General features: G+C 43.6%; 1 protein-coding gene and 1 pseudogene across 4 annotated transcripts in view; one reads left to right on the top strand and one right to left on the bottom strand.

Annotated features, from left to right (window-relative positions):
- Positions 1-16554, top strand: part of SIDT2 (SID1 transmembrane family member 2) — a 230618-nt gene that overhangs the window by 54167 nt on the left and 159897 nt on the right. For all 4 annotated transcript variants that reach the window (XM_085647455.1, XM_085647453.1, XM_085647454.1 and 1 more), the window contains exons 2-4: positions 12507-12628; positions 12874-13038; positions 13854-13899. In XM_085647455.1, the coding sequence (XP_085503581.1) occupies positions 12507-12628; positions 12874-13038; positions 13854-13899 (333 nt within the window). The remainder of the gene's footprint in view (positions 1-12506; positions 12629-12873; positions 13039-13853; positions 13900-16554) is intronic.
- LOC146856965 (voltage-dependent calcium channel gamma-8 subunit pseudogene) lies at positions 7654-8402 on the bottom strand (annotated as a pseudogene).

Raw genomic sequence — 16554 nt, 5'->3', positions numbered from 1 at the left:
GCATTGCATGGATGCTTTGGCTGTAAAAAAGTGCGAGGCACCAGTTACAGGTTCTCTTTGCCTTAGGTTTTGGGTACTCTTCAGAGTACTCTGAGGACAGCTGGTGTTTGCCGGACAACCAACTTCGCAGAGCTGAGGAGACATCATCTGGATTCTGATCTGAATGGAAGAAGCTAACCCCTGTCCTGAACACCTGGAAACCAACCTGCCAGAAAGAGCGAACGAGTCTGCCAACCCTGGGAATGTGATAGTCAAGGGCGAGACAGACGCAAACTACCCCAGAATGTGCGGACCCACCCAGAAAGACGGAGTTCATGAATGTGAGCTTTTCTCTCCTGATAAGCAATTCCATTAGGGAACATCGTGAAGTTGTGCCTGAGCAGACTATGTTTCTGCATCACTGTGAAGTTTTATCTGAGGCGCACTCTGCCAGTTTGACTGTGAAATGTGCCTGAGCAGTTGGCTTAGCAAGAAAGACAAAGTCTCCCTTAGTGGAATGTATCACTAGCTTGATATGATGGGGCTGTGCTGTTTGAACAAGTTGGCCTCAAGACAGTGCATGACCCTTGATCCCATGGCTTACAACCTCCAACTAACCAGTAGCCCAGAAGTGGGCTTACAATCAGCCGCAGATACTTACACTCAGCCGGAGACCTGGGATGCCGCTGGAGCCTGCATATCTACACAGTCTCTGGATGGTACCCTTCACTGCTACTGTCCTCGGTTAAGGCCCGAGCACAGGTGCTCCCCCAGCCAGCATCTTGCCTCCCAGAAGAGCAAGGGAGCCAGACATGTGTTGCAAGTCCCTGCTGTCTGCACCCGAAGAATGGACAGAACACCACGGTGATAAGATGAAAACAATTGGGGACTACTATAAAAAGTGAGCACTTGAAGTCAGAGGGTTCAAATTGCACCTGTTCTTGATACCTGCCCATGACAACTCAACAGAGGAGGTGATGAATACCAGCCTGTAAACACAGTTGGCCAATGCCAGTGAACCATTTGTATCTGTTGCATGTAGTGTGTAGCACTATGTTTTCTGTGTGTATTAAAGTACTTTCTTTTAACAAGTGCAATACTTGATTGTACAATGTTATTGCACTGCATGGTGACTGTTGATTTCTCAGCTTGAAAGCTCCCCCACGCTGCCTTCCTGAGAAGCCGGTGACTTCTCACCATTGCTACCATTGAGAGTCAAGTGCTGAAGAGGTTATACTTGTCACAGTCTTTAGGGCCATAGGTAGGATGGACCCCAAGCCAATAGAGGCAAACAGCCCCAGCTCTTAGGGTTAAGACCCAGTAGCGCCTGCTTGTACCTTGGGCCCCTGAATGGGTTTTGACAGTTATGCAACACTGAACAGAAATGCATGTAATAATTTATGATTTTTTAAATGTATCCTTACTCTTTCACTGGGTGCAGTGGGAGGTTGTGAACTTTTGCAATTAACAATAAGCACAAGACCAGGATTTCTGAGTGATGCATGAAACCCACGAAACAGTCATTTCTCCAACATCATTTGTTGCATCTTAGAAGAATTCAACACAAGAAAGGACCTGTTTTGTCAACTGTCAGGACTACTGTGAGCGTCCACCATATATTTTCACAATCACACAAATTTGTGTGAAACAACAGTGAATCAATATCTCCCATCTGCCATAGAGTGACCTCAATCACTAAATTGTTTTGTGTCTGCTTGTGTAACCCTCCTACAAGTGTGAAGAGGAACTAAAGGTCAAAAACAGTTAGGAAAAGTTGGCAGTGCCTCACGGGAGTAACACCATGGGAGTTTACAGACTGGTACTCGCCTGTATCCTCAGGTTCTCATTATTAGCAACTGCCAACTTGTAAAGCAAATAAGTGGTGAGGAAAAAGAAACAAAAGATTTTGCTCACCACTTATTTGCTTTACAAGTTGGCAGTTGCTAATGATGAGAACCTGAGGATACAGGCGAGTACCAGTCTGTAAACTCCCGTGGTGTTACTCCCGTGAGGCACTGTCAACTTTTCCTCACTGTTTTTCAGCTTCACACTTGTAGGAGGGTTACACAACCAGGCACAGCATTAAACACCAGGTTTTAAACACATTAGTGATTGAGGTCACTCTGTGGCAGATGGGAGATATTGATCCACTGTTGTGTCACACAAATTTGTGTGATTTTGAAAATATATGGTGGACGCTCACTGTAGTTCAGACAGTTGACAGAACAGGTCCTTTCTTGTGTTGAATTCCGTGAGTGGGGGGCGACCTGTTCTTTTTTCACCCCCTTGGCTCCTAGTTGTGGATAGCATCTTAGAAGAAACCAAGGAAGATATTAAATAAATAAAAACGTAATTTGGGATCTAATGGAATTCCGTGGGTGTTAAAGTGGCGAGAAAGGAGTGAGGATGTCGGCAACAGAGGAAATTTTCATGTTTAAATGGATGTCTTCAACATATTGGTGAATGGTCACAAAGGATTCCTCCATCATGACCCTAGAAGCTCCAGATACAAATTTAACAACATTTGGGCCAGAAAGGGAGCCCTGAAAACTTTTGCGTATGACTGTGTCTGAGCAGATATTTATCATTCACCCAGCGGTTTGTGATAATTCACACGAAGCAGCTGAATTGCTCTCTCGAATCTCATGTCTGGGACGGTGAGAGGTCAAGAAGGACACGTTGTCAGGGTTTTCCATCCATTGTCCAATATGTGGTAAATATCTTTCCAAATTTTGGTTTTCGTTTCAGTTCTCAGCCTTTCCTAAATCTTAATTCATGGCATTTATATTGCATGCAGAAGCAGTTAGATGTTCATTTACTATGACCATTGAGAGTTGAAATGATATGCATTTTCAGGGACATTTTCCGAACCGTGGGAGATTTGTTCCAGCTGTGCAGTTACTGGCAAGCTTGTAATTTCCTTAAAATGTACTGATCTGACCAGTTTTTAAGCATAGTGGTGGGGATACCTTCTGGAAATAGAATCTTTTACCACTGTCTTTTGGAGAAAAAAATGTAAGGGAAAGTGGAAAGTGGATCTTAGATGGTTGCTCTTCAGAAAATGTAGAAAAGCTAGGTATGGATCACTTACAAAATAATAAGATCGGAAAACCGCTAAATCCAATTTAGTTTGACAACTGATAACCATTATGATGGATGGTCAAGGTCGTGCTTCCGCAAATTGGGGGAATAGTTCCCACTGGGTCAACACCTCCCTATTTTGACCTGGTGACTGGAGCACAAGTTCTGGGTCCCTTGCAGTCTGATTCTTGCTTTCAAGGCAACACTGGCCCACTGACCCTGTCCCCTTGAAACAAGGGTATGTTCACATAAAGACTCCAGCCTCAAAAATATCTTGCCCCAACTCTGAGTAGAATGACTTTAGTCCCGGCATCTCTTTTTGCCTCAGGAGAAAAGTGTGACAGCAGGCTTTAAAGATATTTTTTCCTGGTGCTTGTTATTTTCTTTCCTTTTAAACATCCGTTTCTGACATAGGGCCATTTGCAAAGTCCTTCTTGGCAAGTATGTTCTTTCTTTGGGTGTTCTTTAGAATCCCACGTTGCGCCATCACTAATAATACTGTGCATAGATATCTGTCTACGGCTCCCGCAAGTTCATTTCCTGGGTGCTGCATACTTGCCTGACCTCATAAAACAGATTAGCAAAATGCTCTGCTCCCTGCCACAATTAGTGAGTGGGTTAGTGGGGTTGCCTATCAACAGCCCTTATTCAGTGCTAGAAGTGTTGTTAGGTGACATTCCCTCGTCCATATAGCTGATATCATTGCTGCTCAGGTCATTCTGGAAGCGTCTTCGTCTTATTTTCAGAGTATCAGTAGATTGTCTTCGCGGTCACTCCTCTAGTTATTGCAGGGCATAAGCAAGGAACTTTTTAGCTGATATGTGGTCTGTTCTCAACACCTTCCTAGTGAATTATCAGCTTGTCTGCCTTATAATTCAGCACAAAAGCCAATAATGGGGTGGACATGCTGCAATCTCGTATTTCTGCCACAATCATAGATGACTTTATCTTAACCAAGTAAACTATAGTAAAAATAAAAAGAAGCCTCAAACTGGCCAACCCGGAAAGAAAGTAGTGGATGGAAATACTGATGCGTTGGAAACCATTTTTTAACCTCTCTGTTCTAGTGCAGACGAGGGAAGGGAGCCATAACCCTCGCTAGCTGACCGGGGCGGCTTGATACTTATATAGTTGTTCACCATAACAAATAATTAAGGTTCTGGCTCCCCGCCACCTCTAGATCAAGAAGCCTCCATCCCCTTCCCCTGTAATGTAAGGTGGATTTGTAGAGTGCTGCTTTTCACCCATGAGGGTATTCAGGCGCTGGGTAGGTGAGTATTGGCGTGTGGTGAGGCTGGGCCTGAATACAGGCAGTCTAGGTGGTCCCACAAGAAGTCTAGTTAAATAGCCAGGTCTTCAGCTTCTTGTGAAAATGAAGAAGTGAGAAGAAGGCCCTGATGTGTTGGGGGAGGTTGTTCCAGTATTTGGCAGCTTGGTAGGAGACTAATCAACCTCACGTTCTGTTTCTGTGAATTTGGGGTGTGTGTAAGTGAGAGCGATGCTGAGGGAAGTTGTCAGGTGAGTTGGTGGAAGTGAAGCCTGTGATTGAAGTATGCGGTGCCCGTGTTGTGTAGTGACTTGAATGTGTGTATGAGCAGTTTGAATTGGCAGCGCCTCTGGATGGGGTGCCAGTGGTGGTTTCTGAGGAGTGGGGTGGTGCAGTGTGGGTTCGGTGTAGTAGGACGAGTCTGGCAGCTGCATTTTTGGATGGTTTAAAGTCTGTGAAAGAGATGGGTTGGGATGCTGATTTAGAGTGCATTGTCGTAGTCCTAACTGCTTGTGATTATGGATTATGTGATGGTACGTCTGGTGTCTATTTGAGCCACTTGAATATTTTATGTAACATCCAAGAGGATGTGGAAGCATGAGGAGGTGACAGATTTGACCTGGGACTTCATGGTGAGTTTGGTGTCCAAGATAAGGCCTAGCTTCCTAGGCTGGGTGTGGGTCCAAGATCGAAGGGCCACCAAGTGGACTCCAAAGGAGAACTCTTATGTCTAAAGATCAGCAATTTGCTGTTGAGCTTGAGGCAGTTTTATTTTATCCAGTTGAGCACTCTGGTCATGCATTGTATGAAGTTTGTCTTGGCGGTGACTGTGTCATCTGAGAGGGAAAAAATTAGCTGGGAGTCTTCCGTATAGGAGATGATGTTGATTCTGTTGGATCTGATGATGCTTGTCAGATGAGTCATTCATATGTTGAAAAGTTTGGGGCTGAGTGATGATCTGTGTGGAACTCTGCAGATGAGGTCCTTGGGTTCTGATGTGAACGGCGAGAGCCAGCCTCATCGTGTTCTTCTGTATAGGAAGGAAGCTATCCATTTGAGTGCTGGTCCTTGTGTTCTAGGTGTATGCCGTCAGGTAATGGGTGTGTGGTGGGAGACTGTGTCGAAAGCGATGGAGTGGTCGAAGAGGGGGGAGGGCGGTGGCTTGTCCACGGTTGAGGATGGTTTGTATGTCATCTGTGGCAGCGATGAGGGCTGTTTCAGTGCTGTGGTTTCTTCGGAATCCTGATTGCGTTCTTCCAGGAGTTTGTGGTGTTCTAGGTGGTCTGTTGATGGTCTTCTCAATGACTGGCTGGGAAGAGGAGCAGAGAGATGGTTCGATAGTTGCAGAGGACTTTGGGGTCGGCTGAGGGTTTTTTAGGTCTTGCCTGAGCGAGCGCATGCTCTGCGAGACATTTAGTAGGTGGGTTTTCAAAGTGCTGCCACAGGCTTTTGGTGGCCTAAAGCTTGCGTGCACGTGCGCAGCTGCCATCTGTCTTTCGTCCATTGATCGCGATCACTTTCGCGGGCGGCGTGGCCGTGTCACTTTCACGGCCGCGCGCCAATGCTTGTTTCCCTTCCTTCCTGAGTCAAAGTCTGAAAATGAAAAATAACCCCCAGTCCTGAAAAATCTGTGTTGCCCACCACCGGCACAAATTCAGCACTGCTTTCTCGCATCAGTCCATGTCAAACAAGCAATTAACCACAAATTGTTTATGTGCAAAGTTTTTATGGAGTGAGCAAAGTCTTCTGGAGATTCTGATAATTGGCCTACTTGAGCTTTTAAAAGTTTTCTGAATTTCCTTCATTTATGCCTTTTTGTAAAAAGAATTCCTCACAAACTGACAAGCTCACCGGTTTCTCTTTGAAGTTGGATGGAGGTTGGCGATCTTTTTTTATCATAACTACTTAAAAGGGGTGTGAATCTCGGAATGGCACATGAAACCCCACATGAAAGGTCTGTTGCCAACTACGCGCAGAAACTGGGAAGTTCTCACAAAAACATATTTGCCTCTTCAACACCTCTACCACGAACGTGCTTCGGCGGCTTATTACTGTTCACAATAGCAAATTACTTCCTAGCATCTGCCACTATTACAAATAATCCAATGACTACTCACCGTCAGGCTGTGAATACCCGGCCTCAGCCAGTGATGCCCAGGCATTAGGATGTGACTGCTTAACAATAACCAATGACTGCTCTCCCTCAGGCTGCCGATGTCCGGCCTCAGCCAATGATGGCCTGGTATTAGGATGTGCCTGTCTGACATTAACCAATGACTGCACAGTATCAACCTGTGACTTCAGGGCATCATCCGGTTGCCGATCTATATGTCTATAGTGGCTCGACAACAGACAGCAATTAACGCCTAGAATGAGCCCAAGACTGCTCAGTATCTGACGTCCGCATTGGACCATAAATATTTTCACCAGCTCATTGAGCCAAACATCAGACCCTGGCTTCCCTATATAAGTCTGTGACTGCCTGGTATCTGTCCATCATAAGCCTGTGACTGCCAACATCAGTGCATGACTGCCCAGCACACATCAAGCAGCTGTTAGAATCAGCCAATGGCTACCCAGCATCAGTCAAGAATAGCCTAGCATTACATCATGACTGTCAGGCATCCTCCCATAACTGCTCAACACCAGGCCCTGACTGTCTGAATAAGCCCTCTATTGACTGGCATTAGTTCATTATAGACCCCTGGTTGCCTCGCCTCAGCCAATGAAGTTCAGCATCTCCTAATAGCTGTTTGGCATCAATCAGTGACTTGGCACAAGGAACCTTGCACTTTGTTGTCACTAGGCCTGCAGGATAAGCTCAACCCCCGCTCAGCACTGTGGGGTAGAGTTTCAGGGATTGGTTCCTTCATCTAAAGCCCTGTATCTGAGCCACGACATTCTGGGATCTAACAGCAACCCAGCAAGCAGCTTTCATCTAACTACCCAACAAAGCTGGGATATGCTTATGTTTCAGAAAGAAACCTCTTACCTTTGTAAAAATATTATTTTCCCTACTTCCTTCCTATCTTTCTTCCCACATTCACCTCTTTCCTTGTTTCCATCCTTCCTCTCTCCTGGCCTTATTTCTTCATTCTTTCTTTCTTTGCTTAAATCATCCCTTACTTTTTTCTCCTTGCTTATATTTTCATATATTTTCTTACAATGCTTTTTTCCTTTCATGTCTTAGTTTTCTTTTCTTGCACTGCCTCTTTTCAGTGTTCTTAAACATACATTTTCTCTGTTCTTTATATGCAATCTATTACTATTTCATTTTCCTCTCTCCGTCCCCCAGTTCCAGTTTCCTGATCTGTCTCTGCGAACGTTCATACTTTGTGAAGGAAAACATTTCTAGAATCTTCCTCATGTTGCTTCATGGCAATAATGGCTAATACCTCATCCCACAACACTCGCCAAGACACACACTTCCACACACGCTCACTCACACACAAACACCCGCTGGGCGTGCCCACTCCCTGCACAGGCGTGGTTTTCCTGTTTAGCGTGTTGGTGTTGGAGCCATCCTTGCCCAGCGTGCCCGTTTTGGATGCTGAGCCAGTGACGGTCACGGTGACCCCAGACTCCTTGGGGAAGCAGTTGTGAAGCTGCAGGAAGCTGTGATCTGTCCACTCTGTGTTGAACAGGCTGCTGACATTTGCCTTGGAGGGATCCCTGGACAAGGTGTACATGGAGATGTCAGTTGATGGGACCCCCTTCACTCCCACTGGCGATGTGTCCCGGGACTGGGAGGGCTCGGTTGACCGAGAGCGGGAGCGCTGGCGGTACCTGAAACGGTAGCTGGGTAGTCGCAAAATGGCAGACGGGTTTTTGATAAGTTCCGTGCGAGATTTTCAATGGGCCTCCCTGTTTTTTTCGATATAGATGTTGACAGCCAAGACCCCGATCATCTCTGCCAGTATGAATGATAGCCCTCCGAAGTAAAAAGACTACCATACGAGTAATGGCTTTTCTTTTCATCATGAGACTTGCCCGCTGGCTCACTCGTATTGTTGGCAGATATGTAAACGATCACTCCGATAATGTTTCTCAGACCTGCAGTGGTGGGAGGAATGAAAAAGATGTATTACTTCGATTACTTTGATGGCTAACTAAATAAATAGAGCATTAATTAGTTCATAAAGCCATGTCCTGGCTAGAAAGGTGCACATATGTTTTGCAAGAAGACCTTCTATGTAAAATAGAAACCCCATGGTTCCTTGGACATGCTGATTTTTCATTATATTTCATCCTTCATTCTTTGGCAACATACATTTTTAGGTCTCGCCTGAGCCAGCGCATGCGCTGCTCTGCGAGACATTTAGTAAGTGGGTTTTCAAAGTGGTACCCACATGCTTTTGCTGGCCTCAAGTGTGAGTGTCCACGCGCGTGAACGTGCACAGATGCCATCTGGGTTTCTGTAATGGCTCATTAAGCCTTACAGCGTGTGAATCCCCTGCCCTACCCTCTCCCTTCTCCCACTCCCTCCTCGTCAGCTTCTCTTATTACAAGCTTCCAGCGTTACGCGGCCAATGCTTGTTTTTGGGTTTCTTTCTTAGTTCACGCCAGTCTGCTCAAGTGATGTCTTGTTAACTCCAGTATCCCCACCGGATGTACTCTTGCCATGCTGCTTAACTATAGTTTAGTTCCGTGTGAAGCTTGAAATCTGCATTAAATCTGATTTGTGTAGAAAGAAGTTTTTAACTAGCACTTCTGTTTTCAGTCGATCCTCGTTCACTTTGCACACGCTTGTGTTTTCAGCTGATTCTCGTTAGTTGCTTGCAAACCAAGATCGGCTGTAAACACAAGCGCTTGTTTAAAAACTGCTTTGAACACAAATTTGGTTTAAAAGGCCCACTGCCTAGCAGATAGAATGCAGATTATTCGGCATATTAAAAACATATTTGTGAAGAAAGCAGATTTTAAACAACTGCTTGTGTTTTTAGTCGATCCAAATTTACTGTCGCAGTTTTATACCACAAACTTAACCCGAAGGTGTCCGAGCGCTTTACATGCACCCAAAGGGAGATTAAGGGATTTGCCATGTGAGATTCCTGCCTAAAAAGGAACTTTTATTTGCTCAAATAATGTAAACTATCATTGCAAAGCAGTGCTATGGGTTGGACTAACTCCAGCTGCACAGGTGTGAGCCATTCCTGCTGAGATAGGATGCCTTCCGAAGCGGTGCTTGATTTTATTTTACAACCACACGAGGACTCCGACTTCTATGGCTGAGAGACATCCCTGCACATAAACAAAAGCCTACTCTGGTGTGTGCTCATCAGGGCTTCACTAGCTGAAAACGGACTCTCATAGCTGACCGCATCAGTATTTAGAGGCAAGAAGCAAGGCAGATCTCCTTCTATACAATGACTCTGTAGATCCATTACTATTGTCAAAGATGCCGTCCCTGTTCACATTTTACCTCAATTTGCTTTCCCTAACAGTAGTTCCTTTTCTTCCTGCTGTTTCTTTGTTGTTTTCATTTCTATAGTCAGGGTTCCTGGAATTAAGCAGCAGTAGAACGCTAAATTATCCTACAAAAAAAGGCAAAACATGCGGCATAATGCGACATATTTTAATAGTATTACTTTAATATTTTGTCTTTTTTACACATGACACATGTTAATACTGTCTGTGCAACGATTTCACATCACTAGTACCAGCTAGTTTAACAAACAAATACAGAAATCAGCAACTGAATACCCAGTTAACCTTTGCAAAGAGCCCTCTGCTGCGTGCAAACACATGTTGCCATGGTTTTATTAACTTTAGAACTGTTTGAGCTACAAACAATGTTTATTTAATATCTCGAGATTATGCTGCAGATAATATATTTTGCGGCAAATCCATAATTATGTGAGAAACTCTGCAGCCATAGAATCGTATAATTCCAGTGCCTCCTGTGAGCTGAGCTCCCTTTAGGTTCTGGCTGTGGTCAGATTGTGGAAGGATGATTATGTTGGCGCAGTCATATTAAGAGCTATAGATGTGAAGCCAATGTCCCTGTTTGTGGTTTCAAATCTTGTGGCTTCAAGAGCATATCATTCCATAGTTACTTGTTATCACAGCCAGCATATTACTCTTGTCTCCCCCCCCCTCCCACCTCCCCCCCCATAACCTATTTCCCATTTTCTGGGTATCCAGCTCCCCAAGGGCATGTGAATAGAAATAGCGCTATGCAAATATCTGGCACTCTCTTTAGCTCTTTTCTTTTTCTGTACCTCTGCCGCTGCACTTTCTTTGTCTCTCTCAGTTCTTCCCACCCTCTTTCACCTCACGGATGTATGGTGCTCTATCTCGGCGGCGCTTTATTTTTCTCTTTCATTCTACATTCTCTGTCTGTCTGTCTCTTTCTTTCTCCCCCCTGGCTTCTTATTTACCTCCTGACTATCTGTCTCTTTCTCACTCCAGGTGACTGTGCGAGAATCTCCTTTCTCTACATCTCTCCAGTAGCCTCTCTGTCTGTGTGGCTGACTGTCACGTTTGCTCTCTCACTGTCCCGTACCTGCCTTTCTGTGTCCCCCTCGCCGTCTCTTCTCTGACCTGCTCTCCGTCGGTTGATCTTTTTTGCTCCTCCAGGAATGTGGCTATTCTTGTTCAATATACCTTTTCAACATGCTGCACAGCAGCCACACTGCTCTACTACATAGCTTAAAAACAAAGTCCAAGCCAAAACCTCTGGTTAATCTCATATAAGGTCCCAAACTGACACCTATTGGCTATGTCAATGCTTGTTGAGGAGGGCAGTGATTTTTAGCGTGTTTCCAGCTTTTTGGGAAGGTGGCTGTTTTGAGGGAGGTGTTGAGGATGGAACAGAGTGCAGCGCTGATCGTGGTTCAAAACTATCTAGGGAAGTCTTCCAGCTTTTACCTTAAATTGCATTAGCCTTAAAAACGTGTCTGATACAATTAGATATGTTTATCACCCACATGACTTTGTATAAAAACGTCATAATCTGCCAACCTGCATGAGCAAGATCTACAATAAGGAGCAGCACTGGGACAGCATGTCTCTGTGGAATGGTGATTAAGGCCTGTGCAATGTTCCTCTATATATGAGAGCAAGTGGAGCAGCATCGAGGAATGTTGCACAACAGAAAAGGTTGATTTGGCACGAGTGTCCGATAGGTGGAAATAATAACTTTAGTTTATATGCAAATTTTACTGCTGTAGAGTCATTGCTGAGGCTTAGTGTTGTACCAAACAAAGGTTATCACTCAATTTGGTATTACTAAGTTTATCGAACTCAAAAGAGTGACATTTGAACCAGTGGCCCGCAGACTGAACACACTGAACTATGTTGTCTAAAATAGGAGGAGGTGTCGGTCGAGCTGAAAGTTGTGGGAGTAATAGAGAGCTGGGGAGTGCAGAAGGCAGGGTGGAAAGAGTAGAAGAAAGCTCGAGGGGGAAGCACATAGTTGTTTGGAAGCAGAGTACTGAAGGGGTAAGATTGGAGCTAGAAATAGTTGGGGCGGAGGGAGTGGAGAAGGTTAGAGTTTAGTGAGTGCGGAGTGCTATAAGGGGTAGATGAGAATTAAAAATGGGAGGCCGAGAACATTTGCAAGAAATTTGTATGAGTTGGAACATGCATTGCTGGTAAGGTTTACGTTGTCCGCTTTGACTTCCGAGGGTACGACTAGAAAACTCTCCTCAGAGTTTCCATTGGTTTATACTTCAAGATTCATCGCTGACCATATTAAATTCCATATTGTGTATGGGCTGGGCCCACTCAATCTCTGCAGCATTTCCATCCACCTTTAACTCTATAATTTCTCCTCTGCCTAGTCTCTCTGTGAATCTAGCCTCATGTATATGTGTTTTTTATCACGTCCGTGACCCCATAATTCATGTGTTGTTCTCTCTCTCTCTATCTGACATCGTAATTTGTTTGTAAAATCTGTCCCTGTATTTCATCCTTTCCCCGCAGGTGACCACCCCCATGACTCCTGGCCGTACAGTTGACATTGTTGCCTTTTCTAGCTTCACCACTCTTGCTTTGCGCCCTCTCTTTGTTACCTTCCTCTCTCTCTGACACAAATTTGTGCTTTGCCTACTGACTGTTACTCCTTAATTCATGGTATGCTCCCTAACTTAAACATGTATTCACACTGACTCCCATCACTGCAACTCTTTATTCCTGTCAATGCCTAACGTCACCTGTGTGATTGTGTTCTGTGCAGACTGAGGGTGTTCGGGTTTCGGTGAACGTGTCCCTGGAGCAGAAGGAGAGCCCGGTGCTGTTTGTGGTGCGGCAGAAGGAGGCGGTTGTGTCCTTTCAAGTGCCACTCGTCCTCAGGGGCTTGTAAGTATGGATGCTCATCCTAGACTGTTTGTGCTCCTCATTTCTGTCCCCCATTCTCCTCACTTGTCAAGAACTGAAACCAGTACAATAAGTGACTGCAGAGAGGGGTGCTGAGGAGAATATGTGAACGTTCTAAGTGTGCTTAATGAGCTGTGGTTGATTGCTTTAAGAGACTGAAATGTTGAGGCCATATGTCAGTGGCGCTTTCCTTCTGTGCCTGCATCAAGCCTCTTTTGTCGCTCTAGGTATCAGAGGAAATACATGTACCAGGATGTTGGTCGCACCCTGTGCCAACCACAGACCAAGAACATGTCGGAGTTGCAAGTGTTCTACGTGGATGTGTCAACCTTGTCGATGAAGAACGCCTCGTACCAGCTCAGTGTCTCCCGGGTGGATAACTTTATATTGAGGTGAGCAGGCCAACGGGTTAAAGTCTGTCCATTGGTTTTATCACTGATGATTTTTAGCAGGATTTGAGCCAACCATTGTAAGCCATAACCGGTATACCTATGCACTACAATGCTATGAACTTGTTTTTTCTATTATTTTTTATTGCGTCAGTTGGAAACGGCATACATCAGATTATTTTATTCCATTAAATACTTTCCTACTAGACAGGCATTTAATTTTTCCTTCAATGCCAATATACCTAAATTGTAGTAGGGAGATATTCTACATTTTTACACTTAAGACAACAAGATACACTGTTTAAGGCTGTAGTGTGCAGTTATGAGAAAAGCAAGACTTCTGTAAGGAGAAAAACATATAGGTGCCAGCACAAATGAAGCCTATGTGAAGTTGTTTGCAAAAGGAAGGTTAACAACTGCACCATTGGATCACGACTTTCTGCAGGACCTGCAGTTAGAGTTTGCAGAACTCAGAACCGTCAGCTTTTTGAATGTCGAGTGAAGACTCTCCTTTCTGTGTTCTTCCCTATGCGATACTTATACTAGGCTGTTCTTAAGCCTCTCTGTATTATACCTACTATATAGTGGGTTGTAGCATCCTAGAAGTACCAATTGAATTGCATGAGCTGAGACACTTGGAGCACACTATAAATTATTTGTGAGTAACATGGTTTGATAAGCTCTTAATTTGTCAAGCAGCCAAAAAAAACTTTCACAGCAGTGCTGACGTGTAATGTACACGACTTGTTTGTCACCCCTGTAATATTTACCTGGACTTTGCTCGAGATATTTAACAGCTGTCTTTTTTTTCCCTATAGGACGAGACAAGCAGTCAGCTTCAATGCCACACCTTCTCAGCCTCAAGTCAGTAATATTGACAATGAAACCTTGCAACTGTGTTTTCTGTTTGAGTTTTTTTTGTATTAATTTTGCAGTGCTTTGACGTAGCTGTAAGATAGTATGTTCATGCTAGTCATAATGTAAGAATCGTATAATTTCACTGTTTAGCAAATGTTGGAAGTAATCTAATTTTCTTATCGGAGTAAGTGTGTTCAAAGATTTCTCTGTTCCTTGAGGAACAGTACTACATGGAAGAATACATCTGGACTAAGCCACTTTTCGTAAGGGAATGGCCTCCCTTGATAGAGCCCACAGTCTTCTGGAGAGCTCATTCTCTGCCACTGTACATAAAGGGCAACCCCAGCACTGCCTAGAGGTGGCAAGGCAACATGTTGGTGCCACATCAAACACCAAATTTAAACCTAGTCGCACTAGGAACTTATGGGTAGATGTGCAGTCATTAGGAATGCTCTCTAAATCGCAATTAGAAAATCTTCCAGATCGGCAAGTGCCACTCAAACCCTTTTTTTTATATATAATAGACTTCTTTTAACACCAACTCAATTACATAAGTTTTCCACTGACCCTCTGGACACTTGCTGGACGTGCCATATGGGCCATGCTGATTTAAAACATGTACTTTTCACTTGTCCTTATGTACTCAATTTTTGGCAAGAACTTGGGTCACAAATCAACATTATATTTATATTTCACACCAGAATTCCCCTCTCATCTGCTAATATCTTTCTTGGTAGTCTCTCCACTGGTTGGAACACAAAGTTTGCATACACCCAAATTATTGACCTTTTGCTGCAGCGGCCTTTCAACAGATAACGAAAAATTGGAAGGATGCTTCCAAACTTTCATACCTAGCTTGGTGGTATTCTGTTTGCCACAATCATAGATTGGACACAACTTTAGTGTTTCCTATATCCCTTTCTGAGAAACGTTTACTACTATGGTTCCCCCATTACGCAATTTTTGGATGATAGGGCAAAAAAGTCTTATGCTCCTTACCCTTTTACACAGGAAGTTACCCAGCCTCCTTGAACTTCTTCCTATTGTTAATTTTCCAAATAACGCCATATCTCCTTTTGTCTAATATGTTCTAGCTTTGTATTAATTGCTGTTTTCAGCCTTGTATTATAGCTTGCTTCCCGTAAAAATTTCCAAGTTTTTCTTTGCCAAAATATACTCTGCATGGTGTTATCATTGTTATTTTTCTTCTGTGTGATTTCTGCTTTTTGATATATGTAATGTAGTGATGTTTCCTTTTCCTTTGTATGCTCAATAAACTTATCTTTTGGAACTTAAAAGAAAATCAGTATTCCGAATGTATGAAACTCTTGTGAGTTTCATTAGTGATTTCTACTGGGCCGCAAATAGACCTACCTCATACATATTAAAGATGTAGGTCGCGATTTGCAACCCATTAGGAATCGCAGGCCTCACAGGGAAAGTGGCCTGCTGAGATCAGCAGACCACCATGTCTTTGACAGCTTTTTAATAAAGCAAACTTTTTCTTAAAATGCAGCCTGTTTTCCTTGAGGGAAAACGGGATGTGTTTAAATAGAGAGAATTAAACTTTGCAATTCTATTCGTTAAGCGTAGGCAGTGGTCCGTGAGACCACGGCCTGCTATTAAAAACTATTTCTTGAACATTCTCATAGGGGAAATGTCTCACCCTTCCCCTTTGCGAATGGGTTAAAACTGGTGGTAACATGTTATTAAGACATATTATACCGATTTGTTATTTGAAAGGTACACCCTTTCCAAATACCAGAGCAATATTTAGTAGCAAACACAAATTGTGATTCGGTAACTAGTTACCAAATCTCAGTTTCCCTTTTGGGCATTGTGTAAAAAACATTTTTTGTGCTCTTAAATTGCCCAATCCCGCTAATCTGGCCATTTGCAACATTAAAAAAGCTTTGTGCATTTGTCCCTTAATCGTTTATAGACTTCTCACCATGGAAATAAAGAATTGCAAATACCAAAGTGTTTGCATGCGCAGCTTTATAGAGCTTCTATGCTGCTAAATAAGTGTGTTTGTTATATAATTGCAGTTCTAGAAAGTCTCTCCAGCACTGCTGTTTCCGCATATGCTGATCTAGTCTAGGTGGCCTTGCTTAATTCATGTCGCTGTGGATAATTAGTTTTCTATAACAATAAATACAGGTGATTTGGCTGTTTCTAAACATTTGAAATTTTCGCAAATACGGGAAATGAGCAAAAAGGTAGAAATGGGGAAAACATGAACTGAGAGAGACACTAAGCTATTATTACTACAGGTGGACATAAACCCTTGAACACTACACCCTAATTCGGTGTGTTCATGCAACCCTAGAAATAGAATTCTTCCACTGAACTGATAGGAAATGATTTGCCTGTAGTCCTCAGAAGATATCCTTAGCATCCTTAATTGGTTGACTTTTTCTCACAAAATAGTGCCCGAAGATGAAGTGAGTTGATGTAAGAGGGGCAATGCACATGGCACCTGATTTATACAGGAGTTTTGCCAGCAGGTTAATGTGGAGAAACCATATGTTCAGTCGGACACACTGCATCTAATGAAGGACACTTGACATTAAGGAATAATAAGCTAAATTGCACACGTAATACATTTAACCCTTTAATAATTCCTTTCTCAGAAAATCACCCAATGGCTTTTGACAGGCA

The sequence above is a fragment of the Triturus cristatus genome, chromosome 3_2, assembly GCF_964204655.1.
Source record: "Triturus cristatus chromosome 3_2, aTriCri1.1, whole genome shotgun sequence".
Classification (NCBI taxonomy): domain Eukaryota; kingdom Metazoa; phylum Chordata; class Amphibia; order Caudata; family Salamandridae; genus Triturus; species Triturus cristatus.
Note: the sequence above shows the minus strand (reverse complement) of the source record. Positions and strands in the feature narration are given on the sequence as shown.